This window comes from Oncorhynchus nerka, linkage group LG7 (genome assembly GCF_034236695.1).
Source record: "Oncorhynchus nerka isolate Pitt River linkage group LG7, Oner_Uvic_2.0, whole genome shotgun sequence".
NCBI lineage: Eukaryota > Metazoa > Chordata > Actinopteri > Salmoniformes > Salmonidae > Oncorhynchus > Oncorhynchus nerka.
In genome coordinates this window covers 66,443,353-66,459,473 of record NC_088402.1, presented here as the reverse complement: position 1 = coordinate 66,459,473, position 16,121 = coordinate 66,443,353, and the positions used below count along the sequence as shown (strand labels likewise).

General features: G+C 43.8%; 2 protein-coding genes and 1 long non-coding RNA gene across 5 annotated transcripts in view; 2 read left to right on the top strand and 1 right to left on the bottom strand.

Moving 5' to 3' along the window:
• The window catches only part of LOC115132227 (AMP deaminase 1-like), a 30,394-nt gene extending 17,114 nt beyond the window's left edge, over window positions 1-13,280 (top strand). Inside the window, exons 7-15 of the mRNA XM_029664636.2 lie at window positions 9,495-9,689; window positions 9,923-10,054; window positions 10,140-10,303; window positions 10,560-10,686; window positions 11,308-11,471; window positions 11,662-11,782; window positions 11,888-12,061; window positions 12,290-12,400; window positions 12,661-13,280. Of these exons, the coding sequence (XP_029520496.1) occupies window positions 9,495-9,689; window positions 9,923-10,054; window positions 10,140-10,303; window positions 10,560-10,686; window positions 11,308-11,471; window positions 11,662-11,782; window positions 11,888-12,061; window positions 12,290-12,400; window positions 12,661-12,816 (1,344 nt within the window). The 3' untranslated portion in view covers window positions 12,817-13,280. The remainder of the gene's footprint in view (window positions 1-9,494; window positions 9,690-9,922; window positions 10,055-10,139; window positions 10,304-10,559; window positions 10,687-11,307; window positions 11,472-11,661; window positions 11,783-11,887; window positions 12,062-12,289; window positions 12,401-12,660) is intronic.
• LOC135572556 (uncharacterized) lies at window positions 1,103-3,828 on the bottom strand. Its single transcript, XR_010464392.1, has 2 exons — window positions 1,776-3,828; window positions 1,103-1,397 (listed from the first exon to the last, which is right to left on the bottom strand). It is a non-coding gene; the product is annotated as an uncharacterized LOC135572556 (long non-coding RNA).
• Window positions 13,281-13,428: 148 nt separating the features above from the next.
• Window positions 13,429-16,121, top strand: part of dennd2c (DENN/MADD domain containing 2C) — a 45,112-nt gene continuing 42,419 nt past the window's right edge. For all 3 annotated transcript variants that reach the window (XM_029664633.2, XM_065020743.1, XM_065020744.1), the window contains exon 1: window positions 13,429-13,910. The gene's annotated coding sequence lies outside the window, so the exon portion shown is untranslated. The remainder of the gene's footprint in view (window positions 13,911-16,121) is intronic.

Sequence of the window (16,121 nt, the reverse complement as noted above, 5' to 3'; positions counted from 1 at the left end):
CCGAATACAAACAGTGTAGCTATTCCCAGGGGGTTTGGTCAAGATGTTTACCCATATCAGACATGGACAGAGAAGGATGAGCTCAGTTTCAAGGGTGTTTATTTAAATAAAAGATCAAGAAGAAAAGGATATGTCTCCCCTATGAGACCCTCTACGGGATGCGGTCTTCTGGGTCTGGATGTTTCCTGTCAGGCACAAAACTGAACTCCCTCTTGTTACCTCTACAACCGTTGACAATAACACAGGAGTCCTTTCTTCCCCAATTCCTCTCTTGTGTGTTGCCCTTCTGGCAGCTTTATGAGCCTTGCACAGCTGGTGAGTAATCGACCCTTGATTACTCACCAGCTCCCAATCAGCCCCAATTAGTCCTGGCTGGAGAGCCCGTCGAGACCTGGCACATCCAGCAGATGGAGCCATCGCCTCGTGATGTATACTTCATCTGTTACCAGGCCTCGACGAGTCTTCCCCTGGTGGCTGACCTGCTGTACGCCACAGTAGGTAACAACATCTCCACCCCGCTGATCCTCAACACTAGGGCCCCTCAAGGGTGCGTTCTCAGCCCTCTCCTGTACTCCCTGTTCACCCATGACTGTGTGGCACGCCTCCAACTCAATCATCAAGTTTGCAGACGACACTACAGTGGTAGACTTGATTAGCAACAACAGATAGGAGGTGAGGGACCTCGGAGTGTGGTGTCAGGAAAAAAACCTCTAACTCAATGTCAACAAAACAAAGGAGATGATCGTGGACTTCAGGAAACAGCAGAGGGAGCAGCCCCCTATCCACATCGACGGGACAGTAGTGGAGATGGTGGAAAGTTTTAAGTTCCTCAGAGTACACATCACGGACAAACTGAAATGGTCCACCCACACAGACAGCGTGTGAAGAAGGCGCAGCAGCGCCCAAAAACACTCACAAACTTTTACAGATGCACAATCGAGAGCATCCTGTCGGGCTGTATCACCGCCTGGTACGGCAACTGTGCTGCCCTCAACTGCAAGGCTCCCCAGAGGGAGATGCTGTCTGCACAACGCATCACCGGGGACAAACTACCTGCCCTCCATGACACCTACAGCACCTGATTTAATAAATGGATCACTAGTCACTTTAAACAATGCAACTTTAATAATGTTTACATATCTTACATTACTCATATCATATGTATATACTGTATTTTATGACATCTTTTGCACCTTGCCTATGCCACTTGGCCATCGCTCATCCCTCTATTTATATGTGCATATTCTCATTCACGGAAAACGCTGCACACTGCTGCTCATGCTCCCAGGTGATATTTATTAACAATGTTTCGAGCCTTAGGTCTTCATCAGGCATCCATATCCCTGGTGGGGGTGGAAGGTCCTAGATATACGGGCAGTACTCAGTGACATCACTTCCTGAAACAGGAGGTTAATTTTTGTAATTGATAACATAGTTTCACAATATTAACATTCAATGTATCACAATATATGATCATACACAGGGAATGTGATCAACATTTACAGTAATATACATACAATATTCAATTAGGATTTTTAAAAATTATTTAGACATATTGAAACTATAAAAATGGTTTCAAGTCAAACTCCTCATTAAGGCCAAGAGGAGACCGTGTGTTGAGCCTGTGCATTCAGAAAGATTCCCTTTGAAGAAGTTTCCTCTCAATGTCCCCTCCCCTGCGTGACATCTTGACCATTTCTATTTCAATGTATCTCAGAGAACTAATAAGATGTTTAGCTTGTACAAAATGAGCAGCAACCAGATTGTTGTCTCACCTGTCCATGTATTGCTGCGGTGCTCACTGATTCGTGTCTTAAGGCTTCTGCGGGTTTTCCCTATGTAAGACAGACCACAAGGACATTTCAACATGTAAATAACATTGGTGGACATGCAGGTAATCAGGCCCTTGATCTTAAATCTTTGTCCTGTGTGGGGGAGGGTAAATTAGTTGCATTTGTACATTGCATTGAGCACATTGGCCACATTTGTAATTACCCTCCGGAACCTTTCCCTTTTCTCTGGTGGGTAATAAGATTTAACCACAATATCGCTCACGATTGGGGGTCTTTTAAAAACCATACGTTGGGGATATTTAAAAATGGGTTTCAATTATGGTCAGTATCTAATGTACCAGTACTTCCTGATAATGTCCTTAAATGCCTTCCCCAATATTGAATTTTGGGTAAAGCATGATGGGACATGTTATGCTTTTTCTTTGACTTTTGGTTGAAGGCTTTCCAACTGTGTTAGACCTTCAAAACGATCATTGGCATGTTTTACCCAATTGTCTTTTGTGTCCCCTTTTCTGTGGTCTGTTTCTGATGAGAAGCATCAGAGCTGCATATTCTTCTGATAACACTGAATTGTCTTATAGGGAGATTTTTAATAAGTGGACGTGGATGAAAGCTGTCACCTCTAAGGAGGGTATTCCAGTCCATAGGTTTCCTATAGAGATCTGTAGAGAGGGAGGGTTTGTCCTTAATAACCATCACACCAAGAAAACCGATTTGTGATAGGTCATAGTTAATGGTGAAGTGAAGGTGTTCATTCATAGAGTTTAGGTAAGGATGGAATTCCAAAAGTTCTTCCTGGGTGACAGTATAGATCATGAAAATGTCATCCAAGAAGTATGAGAATATTTGAGAGAAAAGGGTTAAGGTCTGGATTCAGCACCACCTGTTTTTTAAACATTCCTAGATATAGGTTAGCATAATTAGGAGCCATAGTGCTCCCCATCGCTGTCCCTTTGGTCTGGAGGGAAAAAGTCTTCTCTGAAGAGAAAATAGTTGGAGGTTAGTACCAGTTCAGCCAAGTCGACAATACATTGCGTGGTGGGTAGAGCATTGACAAACTTGCGAAAGAGACAAAGACAAACAAGCGGAAAAAGTTTGAGCGTGGTATTGCGGACTACAAGGAGCAGAAGGTATATTTCTGGAGGGATGGCCGGAGACAGCCAATTGGCACTCCCCCACGAGCAAGTCGGTCTCTAGCTTTAACGGTTCAAGAGTTACTGTTGGTGAGTTATTTCACGTAAATTTATTTAATTCTAGTTTATAAAGGTTTTAAGTTAGGATCGCCTTAGTGTTTTAAAGTTGGTCTTATAGCTAAATTGGCAAAGGAGTAGGACCATTTTGAATAGCAACATCTGTATTCCTATGGTTCTCATTCTAACCCATGTTAATTTATACACATTTTAAATGGTTTTTGTTCAAAAAGTATGAATAGTATCAAAAAGTTGTATAAATGCAATATAAGTATGGTCAGACAATGTTGGTTTGGAGTTGATATTTTAAAATGGTGAAAGAGGAGTAGCATGGCCAAATGTCCCTCATCTAAGTCTATGGCTCTGTTATTGCCATTGAAATGTATTGGGAGCTCATTTAAATATTGTTGAATTATAAATGCTATCATAAATATTTTCCCCAGCAATCTAAGTTGGAGCAGTCTGTCTGTTCTAAAGTTGTTTTTGTTTTTATAAAAGCACTACTGAATATATGTACTTTACTATTTATATTTTTGCCAACATTTACTTCACTACATTCCTAAAGAAAATAATATACGTTTTACTCCGTACATTTTCCCTGACACCCAAAAGTACTTGTGACACTTTGACAGGAAAATAGTCAAATTCACGTACTTATCAAGAGAACATCCCTGGTCATCCCTACTGCTTCTGATCTGGCGGACTCACTAAACACAAATGCTTAATTTGTAAATTATGTCTGATTGTTCAAGTGTGCCCCTGGCTATCTGTAAATTTAGAAAAAAAACAAGAAAATAATGCTCTGGTTTGCTTTATATAAGGGATTTGAAATGATTTATACTTTTACTTTTGGTAATTGAGTATATTTTAGTAATTTTATTTACTTTTGATACTTAAGTATATTTAACACCAAAATGTACTTATGTAATTTTCTATTAAAGGATCTTTAATTTTTCTCAAGTATGAAAATTGAGTACTTTTTCCACCACTGTAGCTTATACGGTTACAGAGTTGTGGCATTTGTTATAATATGCAAATGTATGCCAATTTAAACTGATTAAAGAATCTATACATTTATGTAGTGTTTCCATCCTCCCGAAGTTGGTTTGGAGTTCCTAGCTTGAATAGTTAGAAAGTAGTGGCACTGCAAATACTGTACCTTCAGAAAATATTCATACCCCTTGAGGTATTCCACATTTTGTTGTTACAGCCTGTACTTAAAATGGATACAATAATACCCGATGCAACCGGTCAGGATGCTCTCGATGGTGCAGCTATAGAACTTTTTGAGGATCTGAGGACCCATGCCAAATCTTTTCAGTCTCCTGAGGGGGAATAGGTGTTGTCTGCCATGCCCTCTTGATGACTGTCTTGGTGTGTTTGGACCATGATAGTTTGTTGGTGATGTGGAATCCAAGGAACTTGAAGCTCTCAACCTGCTCCACTACAGTGAGCAGTGAGTGCTACGGGTCGGTAGTCATTTAGGCAGGTTACCTTGGCGTTCTTGTGCACAGGGGCTATGGTGGTCTGCTTGAAACATGTAGGTATTACAGACTCGGTCAGGGGCAGGTTGAAAAGGTCAGTGAAGACACTTGCCAGTACACGTCCTGGTAAACCGTCTGGCCATGCAGACTTGTGAATGTTGATCTGTTTAAACGTCTTACTCACATCGGCTACGGAGAGCGTGATCACACTGATGTCCGGAACAGCAGGTGCTTTCATGCATGCTTCAGTGTTGCTTGCTTCGAAGCGAGCTCATAGGAGTAATTTAGCTCATCTGGCAGGCTAGGTTTACTGGGAAGCTCGCAGTTGGGCTTCCCTTTGTAGCCCGTAATAGTTAGCAAGCCCTGCCACATCCGACGAGCATCAGAGTCAGGGTAGTAGGATTCAATCTTAGTCCTTACGCTTTGCCTGTTTGATGGTTCGTCATAGGGCATAGCGGGATTTCTTATAAGCATCCAGGTTAGAGTCCCACTCCTTGAAAGCGGTAGCTCAACCCTTTAGCTCAGTGCGTATGTTGCCTGTAATCCATGGCTTCTGGTATGTACTGTGGTGATGATGTCATTGATGAAGCCGATGACTGATGTGGTATACTCCTCAATGCCATTGGATGAATCTCGGAACATGTTCTTGTCTGTGCTAGCAAAATAGTCCTGTAGCTTAACATCTGTGTCATCTGACCACTTCCGTATTGAGTGAGTCACTGGTACTTCCTGCTTTAGTTCTGCAGAATTATTTTAGCAGAATTATGGTCAGATTTGCCAAATGGAGGGAGGGTGAGGGAAAGCTTTGTATGCGTCTCTGTGTGTGGAGTAAAGGTGGTCTAGAATTTATTTCCCCCTCTGATTGCACATGTTACATGCTGGTAGAAATGAGGTAAAATGGATTTAAGTTTTCCTGCATTAAAGCCCCCTACCACTAGTAGCGCCATCTCTGGATGAACATTTTCTTGTTTGCTTATGGCCTTATACAGCTCGTTGAGTGCGGTCTTAGTGTGGTGGCAGAAACATTATGTACAAAATAAGTTACAAACATGAAAAAACACACTTTTATCATAATTGGTTAGGAGCCCGTAAAACAGTAGCCATCCCCTCCGGCACCATTCTGTATTCATCGGATGCCACCTTTCAGACAAGTCAGTTGGTCAAATTTAGGCCCTACTAGAGCTGCCCCGGTCAACTGTAAGTGCTGTTATTGGGAAGTGAAAACATCTAGGAGCAACAACGGCTCAGCCGCGAAGTCATAGGCTACACAAGCTCACAGAATGAAGTGCGTAGTACCGCTGAAGTGCGTAGTACGTAAAAATAGTCTGTCCTCGGTTGCACCACTCACTATCGAGTTCCAAACTGCCTTTGGGAGCAATGTCAGCACAATAACTGTTTGTCGGGAGCTTCAAGAAATGGGTTTCCATGGCCGAGCAGGCGCACACAAGCCTAAGATCACCTTGCGCAATGCCAAGCGTCGGCTGATGTGGTGTAAAGCTCCCTGTCATTGGACTCTGGAGTAGTTGAAACGCGTTCTCTGGAGTGATGAATCACACTTCACCATCTGGAAGTCTGATGGACAAATCTGGGTTTGCCGGATGCCAGGAGAACGCTACCTGCCCCAATGCATAGTGCCAACTGTAAAGTTTGGTGGATGAGGAATTGTTGTCTGGGGCTGTTTTTGTTTTTCATGGTTCACAGTGTTTAAAGAAAAAGACTGCATGACGTTATTTTATGTTTTTGAATAATAATGTCACGATCGTCGTATTGAGTAGACCAAAGCGCAGCGTGGTGTGAATGCATGATTTTTAATAAAGGACGAAAAACACGAAGTACACTAACAAACAAACAAACTAACAAGACGAACGTGACTGCTATCAAAACACTGTGCTAACATGCAACGTAACATAGACAATAACCCACAAACCACAATACAAAACAGGCTACCTAAATATGGTTCCCAATGAGAGACAACGACAAACACCTGCCACTGATTGAGAACCATATCAGGCCAAGACACATAGAAACAGACATAACTAGACATGCAACCTAGAATGCCCACTCATATCACACCCTGACCAAACAAAACATAGAAACAAAACAACGCAAATAATGGTCAGAGTGTGACAGTACCCCCCCTAAGGTGCAGTACCCCCCACTCCGGCTGCAAAATCTAAACCTATAGGGGAGGGTCTGGGTGGGCATCTGGCCGCGGTGGCGGCTCTGGCGTGGGACGTGGACCCCACTCCACCATAGTAATTTCCCTCTTCAAGGGCCTCTTTAGAGTGGCGACCCTCGCCTCTGCCCTTGGGTCTAAGACCCTAATTAAAGGCCCCACTGGACTGAGGAGCGCCTCTGGACTGAGGGGCAGCTCCGGACTGAGGGGCAGCTCCGGACTGATTGACGGCTCTGGCGGCTCCTGGCTGGCTGACGGCTCTGGCGGCTCCTGGCTGACTGACGGCTCTGGCAGGTCCTGGCTGACTGACTGCTCAGGACTGGCGGCTCTGGCGGCTCAGGACAGACGGGAGACTCTGGCGGCTCAGGACAGACGGGAGACTCTGGCGGCTCAGGACAGACGGGAGACTCTGGCGGCTCAGGACAGACGGGAGACTCTGGCGGCTCAGGACAGACGGGAGACTCTGGCGGCTCAGGACAGACGGGAGACTCTGGCGGCGCTGGGCAGGCGGAGCACCTGTAGGGATGAGACGGAGAGACTGCCTGGTGTGGGGGGCTGCCACCGGAGGGCTGGTGCGTGGAGGTGGCACCGGATAGACCGGACCGTGAAGGCGTACTGGAGGTCTTGAGAGCAGGGCTGGCACCATCCGCACTGGCGGGATCCTCACCCTAGCCCGGCAGATGCGGGGAGCTGGGATGTAGCGCACCGGGCTAAGCACACGTACTGGGGACACCGTGCGCTCCACCACATAACACGGTGCCTGACCAGTACAACACCCGCCACGGTAAGCACGGCTCGGAGAACTGTAACGCCGAGCTGGCACAGGGCGTGCAGGGCTAGGGAGGCGCACAGGAGGCCTGGTGCGTGGGGCTGGCACAGTCCTCACCAGACGGCTAGCACGCACCTCAGGACGAGTATGGAGAGCTGACCCAGGTGACATCAAATCCCCGACACGCTCCGTCAGGCAGATGTCGTGCCTCAGGCACCAACACAGCACCTCCCTCATAACTCTCTCCTCCAATCTCCCCATTAACTCCTTCACTGTCTCTGCTTCGCTCACCTCCAATAACGCCCTGACCGGCTCTGGTTCCATCCTTGGCTCCTTACGGTAAGCAGGGGGAGTTGGCTCAGGTCTGACTCCTGACTCTGCAACACTCTCCCTGTGCCCCCTCCCCCCCAATACATTTTTGGGGCTGCCTCTCGGGCTTCCAGCCGCGCTGCCTTGCTGCCTCCTCATACCGGCGCCTCTATGCTTTCGCTGCCTCCAGCTCTGCTTTGGGGCGGCGATATTCCCCTGGCTGTGCCCAGGGTCTTTCGCCGTCTAGAATCTCCTCCCAATTCCATGAGTCCTGCGTTCTTTTCCGCTGCTGCTGCTGGCCGTTACCACGCTATCACAAACAAACTAACAAGACGAACGTGACTGCTATCAAAACACTGTGCTAACATGCAACGTAACATAGACAATAACCTACGAACCACAATACAAAACAGGCTACCTAAATATGGTTCCCAATCAGGGGAACCCAATCAGAGACAACGACAAACACCTGCCACTGATTGAGAACCATATCAGGCCAAAACACATAGAAACAGACTAACTAGACATGCAACATAGAATGCCCACTGTCGTTCTGCCCCTGAACAGGCAGTTAACCCGCTGTTCCTAGGCCGTCATTGAAAATAAGAATTTGTGCTTAACTGACTTGCCTAGTTAAATAAAGGTTAAAAAATAAAATATGCAGAATAATATCACACCCTGACCAAACAAAACATAGAAACAAACAACGCAAATAATGGTCAGAGTGTGACCAATAAAATAAAAACATTTGCATGATCTTAGGTTGGCAGCACATACATTCTAAGAGATTTAATTATTTTTAACCAAATGTTGCAATTTCGATTTGACTTGTGATTTAGAGCAAAACACTTGGGTGAACTGGAAATAGAAAATTATTCAAATTCTATGGTTGGAATATAATAGTGGGCACTTCGAATACAGTTTGACATGACAACAAATTAAAATGCCAGGTAGGCGTTATTGTGACAGGGTAGGAACCAAAGGGTTGACAAGTGTTTCCTACTGGACCCTATAATCTTGAATGTTGTTTTCTCTTAGCGACTTCATGTAGCTGACATATTCTTGCTTTGCGTATTCCTCTTTGATTTAGAAGATACTGTGCCAGAAATAACATGTAGATGTACAGTACCATTCAAAAGTTTGGACACATCTACTCATTCAAGGGTTTTTCTTTATTTTTACTATTTTCTACATTGAACAACTATGAATTGCCACATTATTCCATATGTGTTAACTTTGGGGAAGGCCTTTCCTGTTTCAGCATGACAATGCCCCCGTGCACAAAGTGAGGTCCACGCAGAAATGGTTTGTCAAGATCGGTGTGGAAGAACTTGACTGGCCTGCACAGAGCTCTGACCTCAACTCCATCGAACACCTTTGGGACTATTTGGAATGCAGACTGCGAGCCAGGCCCAATCACCCCTCATCAGTGCCTGACCTCACTAATGCGCTTGTGGCTGAATGGAAGCAAGTACCCGCAGCAATGTTCCAACATCTAGTGGAAAGCCTTCCCAGAAGAGTAGAGGCTGTTATAGCAGCCTGTGTGGATGTTGAAATCAGGGCCAGTCCAGACTGGACAAAATCTGAACCAAACATAGATGGCTATGATTGGTTCATGCTTTGTCTGGTCTGGACCAAAAATAACTGTCCTTGGACCGAGGCCGGTCCGGACTGCACCAAAAAAAGACATCAGAAAGACGTCGCTGACGGTAAATGCTTAGTGGGTAGTAACTCATAACAATTTTTTCTCACAACTCCTGTGTGCTGTTGTAGGTCGACACCCACATCCATGCTGCTGCCTGCATGAACCAGAAGCACCTCCTGCGCTTCATCAAGACGTCTTACCAGATGGACGCTGACCGTGTCGTGCAAAACATCAAGGGCAAAGATGTGACCATGAAGGAGCTGTTCGCCAACCTCAATCTGCACCCCTATGACCTCACTGTCGATTCCCTGGATGTGCACGCTGTGAGTCATACTGCTAGCTAGTTTAGCGATCAAAGGGGGAAAGCAGTCCTGTGACCACAGGGCAGGTGCGCTCCTACCTCCTGTGTCAAAGGTCCAGACCTCTTGGCAGAAGCCGTTGAAAGCTTACATAGTAAGCTGCATACGGTGAAACTATGCATCTTTGATATTTTGATACTTTTTCCAATGTGAACACTCCTTGGTCTTACGTGCTTCTTTCTCGCTCATGTCTTAAGGGCAGACAGACCTTTCAACGTTTTGACAAGTTCAATGCTAAGTACAACCCTGTGGGAGCTAGTGAGCTGCGTGACCTGTACATGAAGACAGAGAACTACATCGATGGAGAGTACTTTGCCAGGATCATTAAGGTTAGACTCAGCTATGGCTTAGTTAGTTCCCTTTTGTAAACATTGCTTGATTACAACCAGCTGATTCTATATTTTTCGCACCCAGGAAGTGGCCTCTGATCTGGAGGATGCCAGGTACCAATACGCAGAGCCCCGTCTGTCCATCTATGGCTGCAACCCTAATGAGTGGACCAAGCTCTCAGGCTGGTTCAACAAGCACAGAGTCTTCTCCCCTCAACTCAAGTGGATGATTCAAGTGCCCAGGATCTAGTAAGTTGTATCTCTCTGTTCTTCAGTGAATGTGCTCTTACCCTTTTTGCACCCTTTGGCAAGTTTAGCAAACTCAGTATAAAATTCTACTCTTTTATGGGTACTTGGCCCTCCAAGTAAAAAACAATCTTTTTTTAAATGGCTCTCTAAATAATGAAATTTGTACATTTAGAATAAGGTCTGAAGAACAGTTTATTACCATGGCATGTCATGTTTGTAAATTACTAACTGCTCATTCTCTGTACTTCCACCTCAGTGACATCTTCAGAGGCAGGAACTTCGTGCCCCACTTTGGAAAGATGCTGGAGAACATCTTCCTGCCTGTATTCCAGGCCACCATCGAACCCCACGCCAACCCTGAGCTCAGCATCTTCCTCAAGCATGTGAGTGAGACTGGCATGAGGAACCAGGGATGAAGGAGGTTTACATTTTGAAGCTGCAATATGCAACTTTTTGTGCAACCTGACCAAATTCACATAGAAATGTGTGTTATAGATCTGTCATTCTCATTTAAAGAAAGTCTAAGAAGTGGTAGATATGTTCTATGTGCACTATTTCTGTGCGTACCTTTCTCAAGTTTAGTTTTTTGCGTCTTTTACTTTCGGTTTTGTAAATCAGCTTCAACCTGAAAATACAATATTTTTGGTTATGGAAAATATATTTCACAGCGTTTTAGATGTTACAATGATTCTCTACATTATACTTGCTTGTTTTGTCACACAAACTGAAATTAGGCAAACTATTCGAATTTTAGCAACCAGAAAATGGCAGAGCGATTTCTGCATAGTTAATACTTTCAAGGGGTAGTTCACTTAAATGTCCTAATTCATGATTGTTCTCCGGCCTTGATGGAAATGTTATCAGAAGGTAGGAATTTGAGTTTTAAAATGTGTTTTTTACATTTTCAATCACTTAAAAAGAGAAGAAGTTTGGTATGATATATGAAGAAAATAAATTGAATAGCAAGGCAATCTCTTCGTTCTCCATCTTCCTCTGCTCTGTAGGTGACAGGTTTCGACAGTGTGGATGACGAGTCCAAGCACAGTGGTCACATGTTCTGCACCAAGAGCCCCAAACCAGAGGAGTGGAACATTGTCAAGAACCCCTCCTACACTTACTACATCTACTACATGTATGCCAACATCACTATGATCAATCATCTCCGCAAGTGAGTATCGCATGTCAAATCACAACCCACTGAGCACACAATGGTTGAGCCAACATGGAATAGACGTTGAATTGGTATCTGTGCTCAGTGGGAATCCACACGTCCTTCAAGAAATTGTTGCATGAAAAGTAAAAATCAAACATGATACACTCATATCATTGTTTGTTTTGTGTTTTTGTTTGCATTCTAGGGCTAGGGGAATGAACACCTTCCAGTTCAGGCCCCACTGTGGAGAGGCTGGAGCCGTCACCCATCTGCTGGCCTCCTTCATGACAGCTGACAACATCTCTCACGGCCTCAATCTCAAGAAGGTCCGTAGCCTCTCCAAACAAAATGGCCTCCTCTGTTTCTTTGACAATATCAAAACCTAAACACATTACACAACTAACTCCTGTGGTCCTGCTCCCGCTCAACAGAGCCCTGTGTTGCAGTACCTCTACTTCCTGGCCCAGATTCCCATTGCCATGTCTCCACTCAGCAACAACAGTCTCTTCCTGGAGTATGCCAAGAGTCCTCTTCTGGAGTTCCTCAAGAAGGGCCTGATCGTCTCCCTGTCCACGGATGACCCCATGCAGTTCCACTACACCAGGGTGAGGCCAGACTGGGAGCCCGTCTGGTAGTGTGTGTGTGTTGTGTAGAAAGATATTTACCTGTTTTGGTACGCTCTTGGTTATTGTTGGTGCATTATGCGCCAATCAACTGCCCCAAGGTTCCATTCAGTTCAAAATGGTAACGGCTGATTTTTAAGCTGATCCTAAATCAGTTCTAGAGAGTAATTGAGACGCCAAGCTTACTCTGCTCTGACTGTGTGTCCTCAGGAGCCCCTGATGGAGGAGTACGCCATTGCAGCCCAGGTGTTCAAGCTCAGCACCTGTGACATGTGTGAGATCTCCAGGAACAGTGTGCTGCAGAGCGGCTTGTCTGATGAGGTAATAAACAGAAGAGACAACAAACAGGATAGACAATATACTACCTCATAGACCCACAATTTAGCCACACTTTGTAAGACCTGAACCATTATTATTTTACACAAAGACATTATATTTTGTTACATTACAATCTACATAAAAGTACGAGTTCAATCATAGTATAGACTAGTTGGATGACAGCACTGTAATAGACTGCCATGGCTAATTGCCATCATAACATCTTCAGCACCAAAACGTGTTTCCTTGGTTTCTTTCTACAGGAGAAGACTCACTTCCTTGGTTCCGACTATCTGAAGGAGGGCCCTGAGGGCAATGACATACGAAAGACCAATGTCGCCCAGATCCGTATGGCCTATCGTTACGAGACATTGTGCTATGAGCTCAACCTTATTAAGGAGGGTCTGAAGACTGAGTGAACAATCTGAGATGTTATGTTTTATGCTGATGGCCCCTGCTAAATGTACCGATTATTTAAGACAACCTTCTTGTGTACTGGCGTTCCCTCCATGGTAAACCACATAATCTATTTATTAGAATGGGTATTAGTGTCATCTGGTGTCTGTGTGCAACTAATATCAATTTAACACAGTTTGCATATAGTGATTGGTCAGTGCTATCTGGGATCTCTGGGACTTCCTTAACCTTTACACATTTCAACTTCAAAGGGGTAGGGACATCACAAGAATACCAGATAGCACAGATCTATAATGATAATCCTGTTTGTGTCTGTTGTAATTCCCTATTTTAATTTGATTGGTTTCACTGGCCTTGTACTTGTTTATGAATGCGTGAAAACAATTGCTCTTTCTAGATGTGTCATATTGTGGGGGACACAATTGCAAGAATGATTTGAAATAAATAAATGTTCAAATAAATATCATTTGATTTCTGTATTAATATTTTTTGTCAAACCAAACCACGACAGAATTGATTTGCTGAAATGTAGGCGCTTGCCCTGTCTGTTGCTTATTTCTGAGTGAATGCAAATGACATCTTCCTGTGATTGTGTCAATTGGCCTTCTCCTACAAATCAAGACAGCCATTCGTTGGATGAGACAGCAGGAGTTGACGACGCCTCTTAGCTCACAGAATTATTATGGAGCCCCCTGAAAAGTTTCTCACTTGATTCGAGTTGTACCACTAGCTAATATCTCGTTGCCTGCTTAATGTTATTCCTTACTGTCCAAGACTGGTGAACGGTAGTTGGAAGTAAATAGACGTTTTTGCTCTTAAAAGAAGACATGTTGGTGATAGCTAGCTACAGCTAGCTTTAGCGGCTAATCAGCTAAAGGGGAATGTGTGGCAACTAACTAGTGCAATGGAACGCCCGATTTGGAATTCGTCGAGAAACATTTGTAGTGAGTCAACTGGGACGAAGATTATAGCTAATATTGATGTCTAAAACCAACCACTACAAACAGGGAACAGGTCTAATTTGCCGTTTACGATACTTTTTGCTATTAAAGAAGTTGGGATTGCTGCATGCGACCTCGAGAGAAACCAATTGGAGGTGGGTAATACATATCGCTACGATTCAATGGATTAAAAACAAATCATTTGTCTGAGATTAGGCATTTTGTTTGGTGTCCCACGGTGTCTGATCTCACATCCAATTGACTGATTTAGCTACAAGTTATCAGTAACTTGTTATAACGTGTTGCATTGATTACACATGTCACAATCAATGAATTTAACATGAATCTGCTGGTTTAATTGAATGTTCTAACCTCGTCGTGCATGGCATTATTTATTTGTTGATTTAATCTAGCCTACTACTTGTAAATTAATTACATCTGTTGATTAGGCTAATCTTAATTGAATGTAAACAGGACAGTTCATCTCTGCGTATATTTACAGACACATTGTAGCTGGGGTGAGATCAGCACCAGTGTAAGAATTAAAATACATTCCATGGGGTGAGATCAGCACCAGTGTAAGAATTAAAATACATTCCACATGACCTAATATAAACTGCATTGACTGTTTACTGAAACAACCCATCACTCCTTACCCCTTTTGTACCCCACCTAGGGCAAGTTTTGTCATGCAGCAATTCTTGACGAGGGAGGTTTATGGTTGTTTTGAAGGTGCAATTAGGTATAATTTATGTTGGTAAGTGATGACGGGTTATTTGGGTCTTGATGATCCCTGTTTGGATTCTACTAGAGGAACATTGTTGTTTGGATTCCACTGCAAGTTTTAAAGGTACCCTGGAATGACAAAATGTCCATCCTTCATAATGGTTCAAACCCCCCAGACTCCTTTTGAATGGGGGGAAAACCAAGAGGTTGATATCTGTGTAACTGCAAATCTAATTATACCTGTTAAACAATACTGAAACCAAAGCTTCTAAATGGGTGCAAGTCTCCCAAACTGTAATTATGGACAGTCTGCTGATCCTTTGTTTCTTAGTCTCAGGAAACACAGACTAGGCCTTCCTGCATAACACACACAAATAAAGCAAGTGGGTCAGAGTGATAAGTGACAGTTTAAAGTGGAGGATGGGTCCTGGCTATGAGATTCCACTACGTACATTGGATTTAGGTCAAACCAAACAAAAGCTTCATTTGTGGAGCCTGACTGACCTGTCTCTGGTCAAATTTATTCCCCTGCACCCTCCTAGCTGGAATGCAGCACATAGAATCATTATTATCATGAGCATCACTGGAATTTCACCATGTCTCCCTTCTCTAAATGCTTTCAACGTGATGTGCATTGTGTCTAAGTGCTTTGCTTCCAGCAAACAGAGTACAGTAAAGGAAGCAGGAACAGGAGTTTAATATATTTCGGCAAGATTTCACATAAGGACGTGGGCCTCTCCGTACAGTTTGGATGGTGTATACAATGAGGGCTGTGCAAGATCATAAATATCAGTATTGCATGCCAAACTGTTCAGTTGTAGGTTTAGCGCAAGCTTAATAAATGCATTATGGAGTAATTCACTCTGAGGGACTCAAAATGTCAATGCAATGTTTCAGTAGTCCATTCCTATCAAATAATCTACTAGGCCTAAATTAATTAATTTAGCTAAGAGTTTACGGCCATATAGAATATTTTACAGTAATAAGACATCACTGTGGCTGTGATGTGGATATACTGGAATCCTTCATCATTTATCTTAATTGTTTGTGCATGCGAATGCATCCGTGCTCCAATCTTCAGTTAATGTTTATGGCGCTTAAGCCTAGGCATTCTGAAGTCAAGATACAAATACTTGGAATACCCATCCTGGCATCTTTCCTGATCTACAGAAAGAGACTTTTTGAGATGAGAGTAAATTAGATTTAATGTTTTAATCTATCATGGTGTTCTGTAATGGGACAGCTGTGGTTAAGGATGGGAGAGGGGGATAGCCAACTCCTCTGCTCTTGGGGGGGGGCAGACTTCACTCTGGCTGCACAAAGCTCCTGTGCCTTGTTCCTGCCGTTGTTTTATTTCCTCCTCCTGGTTTTATTTTTGGCTACTGACCTTGACAGGAGCCTATCCTCTCCAGCTTCCTCTGGCCGAACACATCCCATACGCCTTCCACTGCCTCAGGAGTGTGCTGTTGAAAGATACAGTGCCTTCAGAAAGTATTCATACCCCTTGACTTATTCCACATTTTTGTTGTGTTACAGCCTGAATTCAAAATGGATTAGATTTTTTTTCACTCAACCATCTACACACACTACTCCATAATGACAAAGTGAAAACATGTTTTTAGAAATTGTTGCAAATGTAT